The sequence below is a fragment of the Piliocolobus tephrosceles genome, chromosome 1 (assembly GCF_002776525.5).
Source record: "Piliocolobus tephrosceles isolate RC106 chromosome 1, ASM277652v3, whole genome shotgun sequence".
In the NCBI taxonomy this organism is placed as follows: Eukaryota; Metazoa; Chordata; class Mammalia; order Primates; family Cercopithecidae; genus Piliocolobus; species Piliocolobus tephrosceles.
In genome coordinates, this window is record NC_045434.1 from 103,957,508 (window position 1) to 103,976,216 (window position 18,709).

General features: G+C 44.3%; 1 protein-coding gene across 5 annotated transcripts in view; it reads left to right on the forward strand.

Annotated features, from left to right (window-relative positions):
* VTCN1 (V-set domain containing T cell activation inhibitor 1) overlaps window positions 1–18,709 on the forward strand; it is a 71,969-nt gene that overhangs the window by 23,734 nt on the left and 29,526 nt on the right. The window contains exon 1 of one of the 5 annotated variants that reach the window (XM_023222751.2): window positions 16,653–16,726. The exons of the other annotated variants lie outside the window; for them this stretch is intronic. Within the exon in view, the coding sequence (XP_023078519.1) occupies window positions 16,707–16,726 (20 nt within the window). The 5' untranslated portion in view covers window positions 16,653–16,706. Of the gene's footprint in view, window positions 1–16,652; window positions 16,727–18,709 lie in introns of those variants that run through there. 5 annotated transcript variants of the gene reach the window in all.

Consider the following 18,709-nt stretch of genomic DNA (forward strand, 5'->3'; position numbering starts at 1 on the left):
GTTCACATAAAACTACCTGTAATTGTTCACATAAATCTACCTAAAATTGTTCACATAAAACCTACCCAAAAGTATCATTTAAGGAGTCATTACCCTGAAATGAAAATATGAACTGCTTTCAATGGCCTGAAGGATCTTGGGGGAACAAAATGGGCTGCCATTCAGTTGGGCGGTGTCATGGACATATTTTGATATAGTAGTAGAATGTGTCCCAAAATCAGGTGAGCTCAGTTTAGCATTTATCAAATGCCTAGGATGAGTCAGGCATGATGTCTGACACTTAGGGAAATAAATGTGATTGATGAATTGATTCAACATGACCAGTAGTTATAATCAAAGGAATAATTTCTTTTTATCTCCGACCTTTTAAAGTGTATGTATAGAAATACATGATGAAACTTCTGAAGCCTCTGATGAAAACCTGGTTTTACCTTCAACTGCCTGATGTTGCCCCAGTCCCTTATTCCCCAAAAGTCTGCTTCACACATGACTCTCACTGCTCAGTTCCCTCTCCCAGTTATTCCTATTGGTGAGGACTCCACATGGTTCTAGGACATCTGCGCTGCTGGAAGGATGTACATTCCTCGCCTCATAGAAGAGTGGTGACTCTCGCAGCTCTCTGTGTTCCCTCTCTGTCTCTGTCTGTCTGTCTCTCTCCTCTCTCTCTCTCTGATCTGTTCTAGATCATATTGAATTTCTCAAGTATGATTTAAATTCTAATCCGTGGTGTCTCCCACCTTACCCCATCAAGAACACATTACAAGCTCTTCAGGTTAAGCTTTGTATTTGTGTGTTAGAGACGGGGAGGAGGAGGTTCACATAGCACAGGAAAAAAAAAAAAAAATCCCCAAAGAATTATCTTCCCAAATCTTTTCCTACCCTGGCCCTTTTAATACCCTTCATCTGAGTGAAGCAGCTAAGCATTATGGAAATAATTGTCACAGTGAGTGAGGTGGGTAAGAATTGTGGAAATGATTTTCAAATACCCCCTTTTTATTTAGTTTTTTTCTTTTCTCTTTTCATTTTATAATTTAGTTTTTATTTTTGGTTTTTTTCTTTAACGATTCCCTTTTTAAGCTCTGCATAGTGATGTGGCACCTCACTTTGGTAGGCAGCATCTATTGTATCTTGGAACCTCAGTTGAAACTTTAAATGTAACATCCTGTTACACAAAAATGAAAAGATATGATCCCTGTTCTTGAGAAACTTAGAGGAAACTAAAGGAGACACAAATGTGTGACCAGATAATTTCAATACAATGTAACACATTTGTGTTAGAGGAATGTATCTGGTATAATGAGGACACAGAGACAGTTTCTGATGTATGTGGTCACCAGTTTCCCTGAAAAATTGTCTGGAGGGAAGCTATACACTAAAGAAGGAGTCGTCTGTGTAGCTCACAAACGCGCTGACAGGATCCTGTATGTCATTGGGGACTTCATGCTATTGCTTTGTCCCCTAGTTCCTCAAGTGCCTGAAGGAACAATAATGAAATTATAGGTTCTTGGTAATACTGTTAAATGGGTAGGAAAAAGCTCCTTTTTTTTGTTTGTTTGTTTTTGAGATAAGGTCTTGCTCTGTCACCCAGGCTAGAGTGCACTGGCTCACTGCAACCTCTGCCTCCTGGGCTCAAGCAGTCCTCACACCTCAGCCTCCCAGGTAGCTGGGACTACAGGTGTGCACCACCACACCTAACTAATTTTTATATTTTTTGTAGAGGCATGGTTTCACCGTGCTGCCCAGGCTGGTCTTGAACTCCTGGGCTCAAGCGATCCACCCACCTTGGCCTCCTAAAGTGCTGGGATTATAGGCATGAGCCACTGCTCCCAGGCAAAAAGCTCTTTTTTTAAAGGTTTGAAAGGGGACCCAGAAATCTTAGCAGCCATATATAAAAATGGTAATCCCCTCTGAATCTGCCCTAAGGAATTCAAGAACAGGGTGAGTTCTGGAGCCTGCATAACACTGTTTAATTTGTTTTATGGAGATGAGGTATGTTTCCCAGGCTGTTCTCAGACTCCTGGCCTCAAGCAATCCTCCTGCCCTAGCCTCCCAAGGTGCTGGGATTCCAGATGTGAGCAACCACTGACCTGGATAATTCAGATGTGTCTTCCTACAGTGTCCATGGCTTCATGGACATCAATGAATGTACAGAGAATATCTAGACTTGAAGTGGAGAGGGAAAATAAGGGTCCCCATCCAATATACCTACCCTCTCATTCCCTGCATTCTATCTCTTATCCAATTATTTATTTTCCTTTGCAATAACTAGTTCATTTCACTTTCCAAGCTCCAGTCCCGACATAAAACATGACATTATAAAATCACAAAATACTCAAAAGGCCTAAGAATGAACTTGCTCCTCTAATACTGCTGAGGTAGGGAAGCAGGAAGCTGTAACCAGTTAAGGGCCTTGCCTGGTTTATGCTTCTGAGCCCCAGCATCTTGAAGACATTTCATTTGGCTGTCCTAGCAGGTACAATCCACTTTACACACTGAGAGAAAATGCCTCCTTGGGAGTCCAACCACACCGATAGCTACATGCCTCAGATTTAACATGATTGTTCTCATTTCAGCTATATTACCTATTGTCTCTCCAACCATTGACATATTCCAGAAATTCAAATAGCTATGAAGCCAAACTATACCTTTCAGATCTCTCATGCCTGGAAGTAACACTCATGACTATGGTTGAACTACATTTCCAGTTTCTGGAAAAGATGGCTTCTATAGCTAGGGACCACATTTCAGAACAGTGAAGCAGAATTTCATGCAAGGAATGTGTGAACCCAACAGTATCTGAGACAGGTCTTAATCAATTAAGAAAGTTTATTTTGCCAAAGTTAAGGATGTGCCCATGACACAGCCTCCAGAGGTCCTGATGATATGTGCCCAAGGTGGTTAGGGCACAGCTTGCTTTGATACATTTTAGGAAGACATAAGACATCAATCAATACATGTAAGCTTTACATTGGTTCAACCTAGAAGGGTGGGACAACTTGAAGTGGGGGTTGGGGGCTTCAAGGTCACAGGTAGATTTAAAAATTTTCTGACTCGCAAATAGTTGAAAGAATTATTATCAATAGAAAGGAATTTCTAGGTTATGATAAGAGGTTGTGGAGGCCAAGATTTTATCATGCAGATGAAGCCTCCAAGTAGCAGGCTTCAGAGAGAATAATACATTGTAAATGTTTATTATGGGATAAAACCTGTGTTGATTGTAATGCTGGTGGGCTTTTCTTGAATTCCAAAAGAGAGGAGGGTATAACGGGGCATGTCTGTGCGTCCCATCACAGCCTGAACTAGTTTTGCAGGTTAACTTTGGAATGCCCTTGGCCAAGAGGAGGAGTCCATTCAGCTAGTTCAGGGGTCTCAGAATTTTATTTTTGGTTTACAAATGCCACTTTGGCACTGATCAGGACATCCCCAGCCTAGGTATATTTTGATTCTGATGGCAGCCCATGGAAACTTTTTTCTAGTGGAATGTGGTTCGTTTCCATAAGTAGTAGAAAAATTGCCTGGATGGAAAAGGACCAAGACCCTAGTCATTCCTGCCTCTTTTCCCATAGGGCCCTGGTTTCTGCTGCCATAATTTGGTCTTTCCTGGGTTTCTCAGGAAGAAACCTGAGACTTGCGTGACCACTGGGAACTGTTGTATTTGACTAAAATATGAAAAAAATGTTTCTGCCCTAGGTTTGGGTAAGATATGCCTAAAAGATGGGAGAAACTAAGAAACATTATAAATATAAAACTAACAGAGCTAGTTATTTATCCTAACTTCTCAAGTCTAAGTCAAGATCTGACTTCGCTGTGGCAGCATTAGAGGTACCAGCATTTGTTCCTTTTCTCATCTCTGGGTTAGCAAGAAGCAAAGCTAATTAGTTTCTAGACCAAGGGAAAACTGGCTAGGCATTGCTTCCAGGCCTAGTAGGATTCTCAGTCCCTGACAGAATCTGCCTCTAAGTGTCTCTGGACAAAACCTTCTCCTAACTCTATCCTTCATCCCTCTGGCCTTGAAACACAACACACTTGGTATCCACAGTCACCCTGGCTCTTGCTGTGGTCCTTAACCTCTGAGTAGCAGGAAAGAGCCAACATCTTTAGTGCCTTTGCTCCGTGCCAGGCACTATCCTCCCAACACTACATACACACATCATGAAGAAGGGCACCAAGTGAAGAAAGGAGCTCCCTCCTTGGACTTTAAATATTCTTCCCTCAAGCTCAGAAAAATGCTATAAGTATTAAAAAGATGGTAGTACTGCCCACTGACATCCCCACCAGCCACCATAGAATTCGAAGTATAAAGAATACTGAACTATAAAAATACACACAAGGTAAAAAAAAAAAATGTTTAAAGTCACTTCTTTCTAGTTTTCCTGATTGTAAATTTCTAGATAAGTTCATTGAATCTTAACTTTTCCCTCTGGTCCCTTTTTGTGGGTGTGTTGCTCAGGGATGGGGGAGACAGGTTGCCACTCCTGCCTGGCTAATGCTGGAAGGACAAGCTCAGTCAGCCCTGCAGATAGCCCAGTGCTGCCCAGACTTCAGGTGACACTGGACTGGCCTAATAAATGCCTTCCACATCTTGAGGTTCTTGATAGCTTGGACTGCCACAGCAAAGCTGGGGCACTGGGAGTATGAGAAGGCAACAACCTCACTTGGTCTTGGTGCTAGGTAAAGAAAAAAATATATATATTCCCTGAAATTGTGTATATATAAGCCAGTCATCATGCAGATTTGAGGCCTGAATTCATAACACCTCCATTTCCCAAAACCCCTGAAACCAAGATTTCATTTTAAAGGGCTCCTTCTTGGCAGTGAGTGCCCAGCTTGAATGGCCCCTTAGCTCTGTCTCTGGTATTTGGCATGGCTCTGAAGACAGAAGCTTTTGGTCCCCGAAATGCATAGCCAGTGTGCCCAGAACTCTCTTACTGATCTGGACGCTTGTGTTGGTTTCATTTTTAGCCTCTGCAAATCTCCCTCATTTTTCGTGCTGGCAAAAATGAAGTACTCAAAAATGTGTGTGTGGTTTTGTCTTGTTTTTTATTGTTGTTGTTGTTGTTTTCTTTTCTTTTCTTTTTATTCAGCATTTTAAGTATTTTTATCAAGGATTTTTTAAAAGGCTATTTAGTATACACTATTCTGGAAATTTAACTCTTCATTCCCTACAAAGTCCTTTCTCTTTTAGAGAAACACTTCTATTTTGTAACTTATTTGTGGAGAGAAATGGCCAAGAGGACTCAAGATTAAAAATTATTCAAGCACAGCTATTATGAATCTCTAGGTTCCCTTCTTTTTTTTTTTTTTTTGTTTTTGAGACGGAGTCTTGCTCTGTCACCCAGGCTGGAGTGCAGTGGCCGGATCTCAGCTCACTGCAAGCTCCGCCTCCCGGGTTTACACTATTCTCCTGCCTCAGCCTCCCCAGTAGCTGGGACTACAGGCGCCCGCCACCTCGCCCGGCTAGTTTTTTTTGTATTTTTTAGTAGAGACGGGGTTTCACCGTGTTAGCCAGGATGGTCTCGATCTCCTGACCTCGTGATCCACCCGTCTCGGCCTCCCAAAGTGCTGGGATTACAGGCTTGAGCCACCGCGCCCGGCCTAGGTTCCCTTCTTAACCACAGCCAACCAGGTCTACCATGTACAACCCTCCAAGGCATTTTGTTACAATTTATAGCATCAGCAAGATTTCCCATACCACAATATTTCAAAAGTCTGTTTAAAGAGAAAGATAAATGATAATTTCTCCCATAAATGGTTTCTCAAAAGTTAAGAATGTGTTAGTTTCTCTTAAGAGCACAGCATGGATATTTATTTGTTCATTAATTCAACATATTTTAAAGACTATGTGCTAGACGCTCCGAGGGAAACAGTCTATAAGGTGGGGCACTTGTTCAACAAGCATTTGGTAAGTTCCTCGCATGTTCCAAGAATTTGAAAAATAATAGGAACAAAGGCATGGAGGCAAAAAGCAACCTGGTGTAGTCAGGGACCCAGAGTGGTTTAGAATGGATGGAGTGTGGAGGTGATGGGAGATGGGAGAAAGTAGTCACAGGTTTATGTAAATTCTTCTTGAGCTTATATTTTTATTCAAACTTTCAGGTTTAAGCTGGGTGCGGTGGCTCAAGCCTGTAATCCCAGCACTTTGGGAGGCCGAGACGGGCGGATCATGAGGTCAGGAGATCGAGACCATCCTGGCTAACACGGTGAAACCCCGTCTCTACTAAAAAATACAAAAAACTAGCCGGGCGAGGTGGCGGGCGCCTGTAGTCCCAGCTACTGGGGAGGCTGAGGCAGGAGAATGGCATGAACCCGAGAGGCGGAGCTTGCAGTGAGCTGAGATCCGGCCACTGCACTCCAGCCTGGGTAACAGAGCAAGACTCCGTCTCAAAAAAAAAAAAAAAAAAAGACAAACAAACTTTCAGGTTTAGTATGCTTTCTTCGCTTTCCATGCTTAAATCAATACTTTATATTTTAATCTTATTCTTTTTCTTTAAGAAATGGTATCAGAATGTATAAAAGGCTTAGAAAATAAAACAGACTTCTTGTGATTCATAAGAGCCCCATAGCCCATCTCCAGGTCAGTGTCAGGCCCTTGGCTTCAGTGGGTCAGAATGGCGACCGGAGGTGGGGTAGGTACAGGACACAGCACATAGCATCAGGCTGGGAGTCTCTACCGGGGGAATGCTGAAATCTATAGGAGAAAGCTAAGATTGGTGCCCAGGAAGTCAGGCTGGACCAGAGAGAAAAGACCAAGTAACAGAATCTGGAATCACAAGGCAGGCCCTGGGTTGAAGGCAGCTCCAGGGAGTAAGAAAACTACAGATTCCAGGCTGGAAGACCTGGGGAGCTTCCTTTGTGTCTGCTACAGATGGTCAGGACCACAGAAAGGTTCCACTTAAGGATGCCTCCACCCTAGGACAGGGAACATCTCCCCTGCCTTGGGTTTCAGAATGCCCCTTGATGTAGGCAGGCAAGGGTTGTTATGGTACAGAGCGGCCCCAGGGGCTGCAGCCGGGGAATTGCTCAGGCAAGCCAGGCCCTCAAGGGATGGGTCTGGCAGCCTGATTTTCACACCTAAATTCTCACAAGCTCTACATGGCTACACCTGCAGAACTGGGCCCCAGTATAAACTAAGAGAATGTGGGTCCCAGCAGGCGAGGATTTGCATTGGAACTCATGGTAGATCTTTTGGAAGACTGAATAATACATCCCTTACTTACTTCTAGGATACAGTGGTGTGCTTTTCACTGGGAAAACTGTAATTCTGGCATTATAAAATAAAGACAGTGGATGACAGAAGCCTTGGAGTGTACAAATATGACCTTGTGCATAGGAGAACTCACAGACTGCCTGAGACGGGTGTATAGGCTTTCGTAGAGAAAAGCTCTGAGGGTAATAGATGTACTTGTTTCCAGCTTTATTAATGAATAAACAGTGGACTGATCCCAGGGCGAGGCTTTCTGAGAAGCAGCCAGCCCAAGTGCTTCTCTGAATCTCTTCAGTGATAGGCACAGATTTCCTGAAGGCAAGTAAAGGAATGAAATTCAAAACAGTCACGGTGGCTTTAGGGTGTTGCAAAGGTAATCTAGATTACAGCTCACTCTCCCTGTCAGGCCATCCATCTGCCTGAGGCCCAGATCATGGTGACTGATGACCAGGGTGACTGATGAGCATGCTGACTGATGACCACACTGACTGATGACCTCGCTGACTGATGGGGAGGACAGGCTAAATAGAAATGCAAGTCCCTCACAGGGAGCCTGCCCTGTCCTTCCCGTCAGCCCTTTCCGGGCCTAGTTCCCCCTCCCAGCTACCGTCTCAAACCCTAGTGCCACTCAAGCCCTTCCTCCTCTTCTCCTCACAAGGGTTCAGCCTCCTGAGGTTCACCTGCCTTCCCACTCCCTTACATCCATTTGAAAAAGAGAAGGGAGGGCACATTCCAGGCTGACCCTCAGGAAGGAGCCTGAGGCAGGTCAGAGCTGAGCTGGGCTCTGGATGGGGCTGCTTCTGATTACCTGGGAAGAGGTGGAAGCGTGTTCTAAGCAGAGAGCAACGGGGCAGTGAACAGTCTGATGAGAACACAGGGCTTCCTAAAGGGAGAAGGGTTAGAAAAATAGCTTGGGGCATTTAAGGGTGGTCTTAAATTCTAGGATCAGTTTTAATTTTCTTTTTTCTTTTTCATGACCACCAGGCAAGAACAGTATGAACTCTGATAAGTAATCAGGAGTTATTTAAATTTTGGAATAGTGAAAAGTAAAAATAAGAATTTACTTTTTTTTTTTTTTTGTAAAGACAGAGTCTCACTATGTTGCCCAGGCTGGTTTCCAACTCCTGGCCTCAAGCAACTCTTCCGCCTCGACCTCTCAAAGTGTTCGGACTACAGGCATGAACCACCATGCCTAGACAAGAATTAACGTTTATGGTTTTAAAATAACAGCTAATATTTACGTTTTGTAAGGAATAGTTAGTTTCTTTGGACCCTCACAGTAGCCCTGTGGAAGAAGTCGTGTTGAATCTGGAGGCAGGCACAGGATGAATTGCAGTGTTGCCCAGCTGTTCGTGTCTCCTGCTCCGGTGGAGCCCCCGTTAGGAAATGCTGGGTTCTCCATGGAGTGGATAAAGGGAGGAAGAGCAGCAGCTTCTTTTAGTTTCATCCATTCCAGAAATGATCAGGCTGTCCCCGAGCGGTGCTCCTGCCCTTGTCTATGGTTGGGCTGGAGGAGGAGAGGTGAACAGAAGTGGAGAGAGGTGGGGAGAGCAAGGGGATGCCAAGATTATGGTGGGGGGGAGTTGGTGAATGGGAGAGCAGCCAGGACAACAGCCAACCATGAAAAGAAGTGTTCATTAGCAGCCAGACCTCCCCCAGGTGCTGTGAGCACCCCTGCAATCTCTCTTAACCTCCACTTTGGAAGACACACAATTAGGCTGTTTTTGTTTACACCACAGAGACTGCTTATGGGATACTCGGCTTTTCTGACAGTACAGGCCCTTTGTGGGAGGGTCATGAAAGGTTTGGAGTGGGTTTGTTATTCAACACAATGGGATCAGTTATGCTGCTGAAGGAATCTTGTGGAAATGTTTTTTTTTCTCTGCAGTGAGAATAAGGAGGAACAGGAAATACAGGTATGATTACGAAAAGGACTGGTAATCAACCTTGCATTGCCTTTTGTCTCGCTCTGCTTGTGCCAGTGACAAATAGTGTGCTCAAGGATGGTGATGAAATGCTAATGTGTGCTTATGGCAATCAGGGTGATGTTATATATAGGACAGGCTTAAGAATAAAATAGAATGGCTTTGCTGCAAACTCAAATATGGTTTAAGGAAAGGTGTCTACTTGTTAACATTGTGAAATTTTCCACCTGATACTCATGCCCCTTGCAGTTTTCCTTCCAGAGTCTGAGATGAAAGACACCTCCTGTGGGGGAGAGAAATTTTTTTCAATCTATGTAAGGTTGTATGTACTGTCCTTCCATCAGTTACAACTGTACGAACACAAGCCTAGCCCCTGATTCAAATCCCAAGATTTACAAATCTTTTGGTTAATATAAAATATGGTATAATGATGAAGACCAATGTTGATGGCATTTGAGACCTGAGTCTAATCCTGCTCCCTCTAATTTCCCAGGACCGAGTCCTCAGGGGAATTACTTAACATTAGGCCTCAGCTTCCTCATCTATACAACAAAGTATCTATCTCCATAGGTCGTCGTAGGGATTACATTAGGTAGATGAGGCAATGTACTCAAATAAATATTAGCAATCATTCTTATATTATTAACAAAGGTTTTAGGAGGCATGTGCAGGCAAAGCCAAGGCCACAGCAAATCCCAGGGAATATCAAATTACAGAATCATGTAACTAATTATTTGAAAGGGCTTTTCAAAATTCTTTGAAGCTTTTTCTGGTACTAGAAACTTTTCCCACCCACTGTGTGTTTACCCAGGCCCTGCTTGCACGTGAAATTGCAGGCCAGTCTCAGCGAGCTCTGTTGGAAAGTTTCTCCGTATTTTTGAGTCTAAATCTAATCTCCTAGAACTTTCACTCAGTGCCTCTGTTTCTTCTTCCAGAGTGATGGAGAACAGGCCAAACACTACCTTTCTTTCTTTCTTTTTTTTTTTTTTTTTTTGCTTTTTAAAATTATTATTATACTTTAAGTTCTAGGGTACATGTGCACGACGTGCAGGTTTGTTACATAGGTATACACGTGCCATGTTGGTGTCCTGCACCCATTGACTCATCATTTACATTAGGTATATCTCCTAATGCTATCCCTACCCCTACCCCCTACCACACGACAGGCCCCGGTGTGTGATGTTCCCCTTACTGCAAATACCGCCTTTCAAATACTGAAATGACATCACTATATTTAGTCTTCTTTAAATTAAACCACCCTAGTTCCTTCAACTATTTTGCAAAAAACATGATTTCTAGTCATATCACCGCCCTGATTTCACTTCTTCTAAATCAGTGGCTCTCAGCTGGGGTGACATGTCTGGAAACATTTTTGGTCGTCACAACAAGGGTAGTGGTGGTACTGGTATCTGGAAGGTACAGGCCAGGAATGCTGCTAAACATGCTACAGTGCAGAGGATGACCCCCAATAACAGAATTATCTAGCACAAATAGTTCGTAGTGCAGAGTTTGAGAAAACGTGGAGTTTGAGAAACCCTGTTCTAAGTATGCATGGTAATCAGTGTTCTTCTTAAAGTGTGAGCCAAAAATGTGCATGGAGGAGTGTCAGCTAACATTGCTATTATACTGCCATTACATTGCTATTAAATTAGCCTGAGATTCCCCTGGTTTTGTAGCTAGCAATGACTTAAAGCCTCTTTTCATGTGTTTCTGCTAACCCAGGGATGGAATACATGGGGCCCGCATGCTCACTTAGAAAACATTCACAAGGCTGGGTGTGGTGGCTCACGCCTGTAATCCTAATACTTTAGAGGCCAAGGTGGGAGGATTGCTTGAGGCCAGGAGTTTGAGACCAGCTTGGGCCTCATAGTGAGACCCTGTCTCTACATGAAATAAAGAAAATTAGCTGAGCATTGTGGTACATGTCTGCAGTCCCAGCTACTCAGGAGGCTAAAGCGAGAGGATTGCTTGAGCCCAGGAGTTCAAGGCTACATTGAGATATGACTGTGTAACTGCACTGCAGCCATGGGATCAGCTGGCCCTGTCTCTAAAAAAAAAAAAAAAAAGAAAGAAAAAAAAAAAAACACTGAAGGCTGGGTGCCGTGGCTCACACCTGTAATCCCAGCACTTTGGGAGGCCAAGGCGGGCGGATCACTTGAGGTCAGGATTTCGAGACCAGACTGGCCAACATGATGAAATCCCATCTCTACTAAAAATACAAAAAATTAGCCAGGTGTGGTGGCACATGCCTGTAATCCCAGCTACTCAGGAGGCTAAGGCAGGAGAATTGCTTGAACCCAGGAGGTGGTGGTTGCAGTGAGCCGAGATCATGACACTGCACTCCAGCCTGGGTCATAGAGAGAGACTCCATCTCGAAAAGAAAAGAAGGAAGGAAAGAAGGAAGGAAGGAAGGAGGGAAGGGAGGGAAGGGAAGGAAGGAAGGTAAGGAAGTGAAAAAAGGGAAGAGAGAGAGCGAGAGAAGGAAAACACGCAGTCAGCTGTGCCTGTAATCCCCACACTTTGGGAGACCAAGATGGGAGAATCACATGAGGCTAGGAGTTTGGGCAATATAGTAAGACCTTGTCTTTACAAATTTTTTTTTTTTTTTTAATTAGCTGGGTAGTGTGCACCTGTGGTGGTGTACACTTGTGGTCCCAGCTACTTGCAGGGAGGTGTGGTGGAAGGATTGCTTGAGTGTGGGAGGTCAAGGCTGCAGTGACCCATCATCGAACCACTGCACTCCGGCATGGGCAGCATGCTGTCGCCCACCCCCCCCACCCCCCCCCCAAAAAAAAAAAAAAAAAAGAAAGAAAGAAAGAAAACACTCATTAGTGGTGGCACTCTTCCCTGTGAGCACAGAGGCAATCTTGCAGTCTTTTCAACACAATATTCCAAGCCACAACTGCCAGTCATTCAAATGATTGTTGGTATACAAGATGAAATCTTTCTGCCAGCCATGTTACCCCAGTTTTACAGTGTTGGGACCCAGGTCACAATTTATTCTGGTGCTTTGGAGGAATCCACTAAACTGTGCTATGATTATTGGGGGTAGCTAGAAAGAAAAGAGGATGCGTCAACCTGATACTCAACAGCAGCCAAGTCTCTTGTACGCAATTCCCCAAAATTCCTTTCCCAAATACAAAGCCTGGCCATTCACTGCCATGTTGATGGAGCAGGAGCTGCCCTGAAAGGAAGTCCTCGCTCTTCCACACACACCCCTCAAGTCTCATGTAATGACTCCTCCTCATTGCCAAGTTCTCCTTAAGCCTGTACTCACCATTCCTGATGCTTCTCCTCTTGGTTTTCTGGATCAAAGCAGGCCTTGACTTTACCAGTATAAAGAGATACAGGGAGAAGAGTAGAGGCCAGGAAACATATTCTACACCTTGAATTCTTCAGCAAAACAAAAACTGGAGTGGACAACAATCTAAGCTTCTCAGAAACCTGAAACCTATGCTAATCAATATCTAGAAAATGTTTAGTTTTACTTTGAAGCCCAGTGCTTTAGTCCACATAGCATTGAAAATAATTCCTTTTCCCCTTTATAGGAAATACTTTTTCCCCGTAAATAAATTTCCTTTCCTGCTTTTAATCTCCTTTTTGCTTTTTTGCTTTTTTGATTTTTTTGAAATGGAGTCTTGCTCTGTTGCCCAGGCTGGAGTGCAATGGCATGATCTCAGCTCACTGCAGCCTCCGCCTTCTGGGTTCAAACGATTCTCCTGCCTCGGCCTCCCAAGTAGCTGGGACTGCGCATGCACACCACCAGGCTCAGCTAATTTTTGCATTTTTAGTAGAGATGGACTTTCACCTTGTTGGCCAGGCTCATCTCAAATTCCTGACCTCAAGTGCTCTGCCCGCCTCGGCCTCCCAAAGTGCTGGGATTACAGGCATAAGCCACCACACCCAGCCTTAATCTCCTCTTTGGATAGGCTGAAGTAAATGTCTTTAGTTTCAGCATTCTTTATAAACCGAGTCACTTCGTTGGTTTGTGAACAATGTAATATGTTTGCTGCAACTTGATTTACTCAAATATCCTGCTTGGTATATTCAAATAAATCACACATTTACAAAACTAATCTAGTTTTCAGAGTTTTAAATATTTATCAATCACACGAGTGGAGCTGAACTATGATCTGTAAGGAATGTGGTATCTCCCAGTTCTGTTAGTATTTGAGAAGGAAGCAGAAACTCGAGAACATAGAAGCCATTCATGTTTGAATAAAACAAAAAGCATTTTATGTTTTGCAGACTGAGGGCTCTATACACTGTGTAGCAGATCCAGAAAGCTCTTGTTTTTAGAAAAGGAACTTGAGGAGGTGACAGGAGCCTTCCAAACATGAGGCCTCCTGCCACTTTTTCTAGAAGTATAGCATGTAGTTAAGACCTCAAGTCTGTAAGTCATACTCCCTGAAATCGAAACCTGACATTCCCACCTTCCAGCTATGACAGCTTCATCTGTTACTTAAGCTAAGCCTCAGTTTCCCCGCATGTAAAAAGGTAATGAGTAGTACTTATCTCATGGGGTTGCTGTAGGGCTGAACGAGATACCATATAATGAAGAATTACCACACATGCCTGTTAAGCGTCAGCTATTGTTATGCCATTCCATGGACCTCTGATAAATGAATGGTTGTCCTTAAGAGATAGGCGTCTCTGGCCAGGTGCGGTGGCTTACACCTGTAATCCTAGCACTTTGGGAGACTGAGGCTGGCGGATCATGTGAGGTCAGGAGTTCAAGACCAGCCTGGCCAACATGGTAAAACCCCATCTGTACAAAAAATAAAAAATTAGCTGGGTGTGGTGGCACACGCCTGTAATCCCAGCTATTTGGGAAGCTGAGGAGGAGAATAGCTTGAACCTGGGAGGCGGAGGTTGCAGTGAACTGAGATCATGCCACTGCACTCCAGCCTGGGCAACAGAGTGAGACTCCGTCTCGAAAAACAAAAAAAAGAGAGAGAGAGGGAGAGATAGTTGTCTCTATTCTGGTTTATTTTTTGGTGTGTGGTACGGTAATACAGCCTGTCTGCTACAGTATATGTTTCTATAGCATCAATGAGCTCATGTATGATTTAGAAACAGGAATGATGGCAGGACAACATGGAAGTTGTGTTGGTTCACATGGCCTTTTTTTTTTTGGAACAAAGAGTTGAAATAGCAGAATAGAATGAGAACTTCAGTGGGAAAGGCTTAGCATGGCTTTCAGTTCTATTTTTATTTTATTAAAAAGAATTTTTTTGAATGAACATCTGCACACGGGGCTCCCTCTCCGGGGAAGTACATCCTACCCTTGCGTGTTCTAGGCTGCACATCTGCCGCACCCACCTTCACAGCAACCACGCCGGCTCACAGCACCCAGTAGCCGGAGTATTTGTTTTATTATATCTGTGCAATTTTTATATTCATTTTTATATTTATATATTCCCCTGAAGTAGTTTCCGGCCCTACTGAGCTGCCTGCCTTGTCTGTCCAAGTTATCTCCCGAGGTACTAGTTATTGTTTCTGTTAGTAGAGTAATTACAAAGTCACGTAGGTTTCGAGCGGTCTGCCTTTAACCCTATTTTTCCCCATAAGGCCTGTTACCTTTATTGTGTAATTTCACAGAATGTGAGGCTTTTCAGGAATGTGCATATCATGTTTTAATAAAGGCCCAGTTTCTTTCACGTGCTGCAGAAGGCAGCAGCAGCTGAAGCAGGCATGTGAGGGAGAACTGAACCAGGCCCTCCTCAGGAAGGGGGACAGAATTCCAGGCTGCAAAGCTGCTCCTTCACCTGGAAGGCTCTGGGTTCTGCAGCCTCTGAAAGCACCTTCCCAGCCCACAGCCCAGAGCACTAAAGTGCAATGCTTAGATCCTGACCCCCTGCACCCCCAGTGTAGCAGAAATAATACCTTTTCTGTGTGTCTCTGCCTTGGACAGAGAGTGTGTAGCAGCATGGATCAGCTCAACATATTTCTGAATAAAGCCTTTCTCTTCACTTTCTTTGAAATTTGTTCATTGAAATGCACTTTGATTATCTCTGTTTCCCCTGGGTTTAAATTCTTCCTACCTCCCTAGATTTCGGCTCACTGTAACCTCCGCCTCCTGGGCTCAAGCAATTCTCCTGTCCCAGCCTCCCAAGTAGCTGGGATTATGGGTGTGTACCACCATTCCCAGCTAAATTTTGTATTTTTAGTAGAGACAGGGTTTCACCATGTTGGTCAGGCTGGTCTTGAACTCCTGACTTCAGGTAATCCGCCTGCCTCGACTTCCCAAAGTGCTGGGACTACAGGTGTGAGTCACCGCACCTGGTCTGTTTGTTTCTTTACTAAAGCCCTGATCACATTCTGCCTCAGATTATTACAAAGGTTTGTGTGTATGTCACCTCAGTTTAACTATAAGCTTCTTGAGGGCAGGGACTTTGTTTACATCATCTCTCCGTTTCCTTCATATTGACTAGCACTATGTCTTTCACATAGTAAGTACTTAATAAATGTTTACTAAATGAGCAAGCCCTCCAAAAGCATTCATTTTTATTTGGGCCCTTTTGTAATGAGTGGGTACCAAAAGTACACTGTGAATCCCAATGCAGTGGTTAGAAGACATAGTTTTGCATTAAACATTTCCTGTAGCATAGCTATTGGAAATCATTGAGGGGAAAGCAAAGATCAGAAAGCAATGTAAGAACCCCTACAGTGAAATTTTTTTTTCATCTTTCTAAAAAATTAATAAGCAACAGACAGGAATTAATTTGGCTGCTCTGATAGTTCCTGCTTCTCTTTCCAAGGCTCTGGAAGTTGAACTGTTTCCCAAGGGAATACTAGTTCAGAACAAACCTCAAGGTGATTCCTGCTCCGATAGGGAATTCGGTGACAGATGGCAGGGTTCTGTTTTCACAGTGAGGAAAACGTGGGCCTGGTGTGATGGAGGGGCTAGGAGCTTTGGCTGAAATACACAACTTCCATTGTCCCCCTCTTCTTGGCGAGTGCCCACGTATCTGTTCAGTGTCGCTGTTCAGGTCCCCTCCCGTAAAAGTCACAGCTTTTAATAATAAACTTACAGCAATAGCTTATATGTAAAATGTATTTATAGTAAAAAGTGTGTATGAATAGCCCCTTCTGAATAATGCCACATTCATCGTCTAATTTGATCCTGAAATGACCTTTTTGTATTAGTTTGCTAGTGCTGTTGTAACAAAGTACCAAAATCCAGGTGGCTGAGAAATGGAAATGTGTTATCTCACAGCTCTGGAGGCTAGAGGCTGGAGGCCGGGATGGACGTGTCTACAGGATTTGTTACTTGTGAGAGTGGTGAGAGAGAATCCGTTGGTCTCTCTCCTAGCTTCTGGAGGTTTGCTGGCAACCTTTGGTGTTCCTTGAGTTGTAGATCTCTGCTTTCATTTTTACATGGTGTTGCATGCGTGTGTGTGTGTGAGTATGTGTGCTCATGTGCGTTCAAATTTCCCCTTTCTATAAGGACACCAGCCATATTGGATTAGGAATTCACCCCTACCCTACTCTAGTATGACCTTAACTAATTACATCTGCAGTTGTGTCTGGAATTTATCCCTTCTGGTGGGTTCTTGGTCTCGCTGACTTCAAGAATGAAGCCACTGACCTGGCAGTGTTACAGCTCTTAAAGGTGGTGTGTCCGGAATTGTTTGTTCCGGAGTTGTTTGTTCCTTCCAGTGGGTTCGTGGTCTCTCTGACTTCAGGAATGAAGCCATGGACCTTCATGGCAAGTGTTACGTCTCTTAAAGTTGGTGCAGACCCAAAGAGGGAGCAGCAGCAAGATTTATTGTGAAGCGCGAAAGAACAAACCTTCCACAGTGTGCAGGGGGACCTGAGCAGTTTGCCCCTACTGGCTGGGGTGGCCAGCTTTTATTCACTTATTTGGCCCCGCCCACACCCTGCTGATTGGTCCATTTTACAGAGGGCTGACTGGTGTGTTTACAATCCTTTAACTAGACACACAGTGTTGATTGGTGCATTTTTACAGAGTGCTTCTTGGTGCATTTACAATCCTTTAGCTAGACAGAAAAGTTCTCCAAGTCCCCACTGGACCCAGAAAGTCCAGCTGGCTTCACCTCTCACAGTGACCCTATTAATAAATAAAGGCACACTCAGAGGTACTTGGGGTTAGGACTTCAAGGTGAATGTGGCCGGGGGCGGGGGGGAGGGGGGACCACACGCAACCTTTATAATAGGTAAAGCAGGAATTACTTTATTTCCCATTTTACAAAAAAAGAAAATGAGCCTCAGAGAGATGAAGTAATTTATTCAAAGTGAATGAAAACCTTAGGTCACACACAAGTCGGCTGCCTGTCTCAGTAGTCAAAGACAGCCGGAGGATGGTGCCTCTCGCTATAACTTTATCTAGCTGTTCTCACTCTCTTGGACCAGTAAGAACTGAGGCTGCACTGAGGTGTGGAAAAAGAGGAGCAGTGGCCAAATGTGGTCTCCCCTTGGAATCAGTTTAGCAGATGCCCTATTATTTAAAGCTTCACTTACTGCCCTGTGGCTGCACCTCATGAGGGCTAGGCCTGCAGGGTACTCTTGTTTCTGTCTGATGGGCCCATTCCTGAGCCATAGGAGGCTGGGTACAATGAGCCTATTCAGGGCAGAAAGTGCAATGCCCCGTGCTTCATTTTCCTCTCTATAGCATCGTTCTTTGCCTCCCTGTGCCTTTCTTTTGTCCTGCCTATTGAGTAACATCAGCGTGGGTGTTGGGAGCGTGTGAACTGGCAGCCGTGTGAGAGGGCGGCTGAGGACGTCTCACCGATGATGTATGCGCCAGGACAGGCAGCAGGGGGCGAGCTTCCCAGGAACCACTTTGACCTGTGCCTTCCGCTCTGCCTGAGTCACTCTCACGAGCTAAAGCAGGTGACCCCTCAGGGAGTGCATGTTCCCCTTGGCAAAGAAAAGGGACATGCCCCATCTGTGAGCTCCTACCCTTGGTACACTTGGAGGGAGTTGAGTACAGATTTAAGAGACAAATTCTAAATTCTAATCTCTGCTCTGCCACTTGCCAACTGTGTGACTTTAGGGAAGATGCTTTATCTCCCTGTGTCACTTCCCCATCTATAAAATGGAGACAATAAAATTTGCTCTCCTCCTAAGATTACTAAATGGATAATTGATATAAGTTATAAATGCTGCTTAGAACAACATGTCTGCCATATAGTTCTAGCACTTAGTACATGTAAGCAATACTTCCTTATTTATTTATTTAGTTTCCCAGGTGTCATTTGTTAATCTGTTCATTAAAAATTGGTGAGGACCCACCAGTTAGAATGGTGATTATTAAAAAGTCAGGAAACAACAGATGCTGGCAAGGTTGTGGAGAAATAGGAATGCTAGGCCGGGCGCGGTGGCTCAAGCCTGTAATCCCAGCACTTTGGGAGGCCGAGACAGGCGGATCACGAGGTCAGGAGATCGAGACCATCCTGGCGAACATGGTGAAACCCCGTCTCTACCAAAAAATACAAAAATCTAGCCGGGCGAGGTGGCGGGCGCCTGTAGTCCCAGCTACTCCGGAGGCTGAGGCAGGAGAATGGCGGGAACCCGGGAGGCGGAGCTTGCAGTGAGCTGAGATCCGGCCACTGCA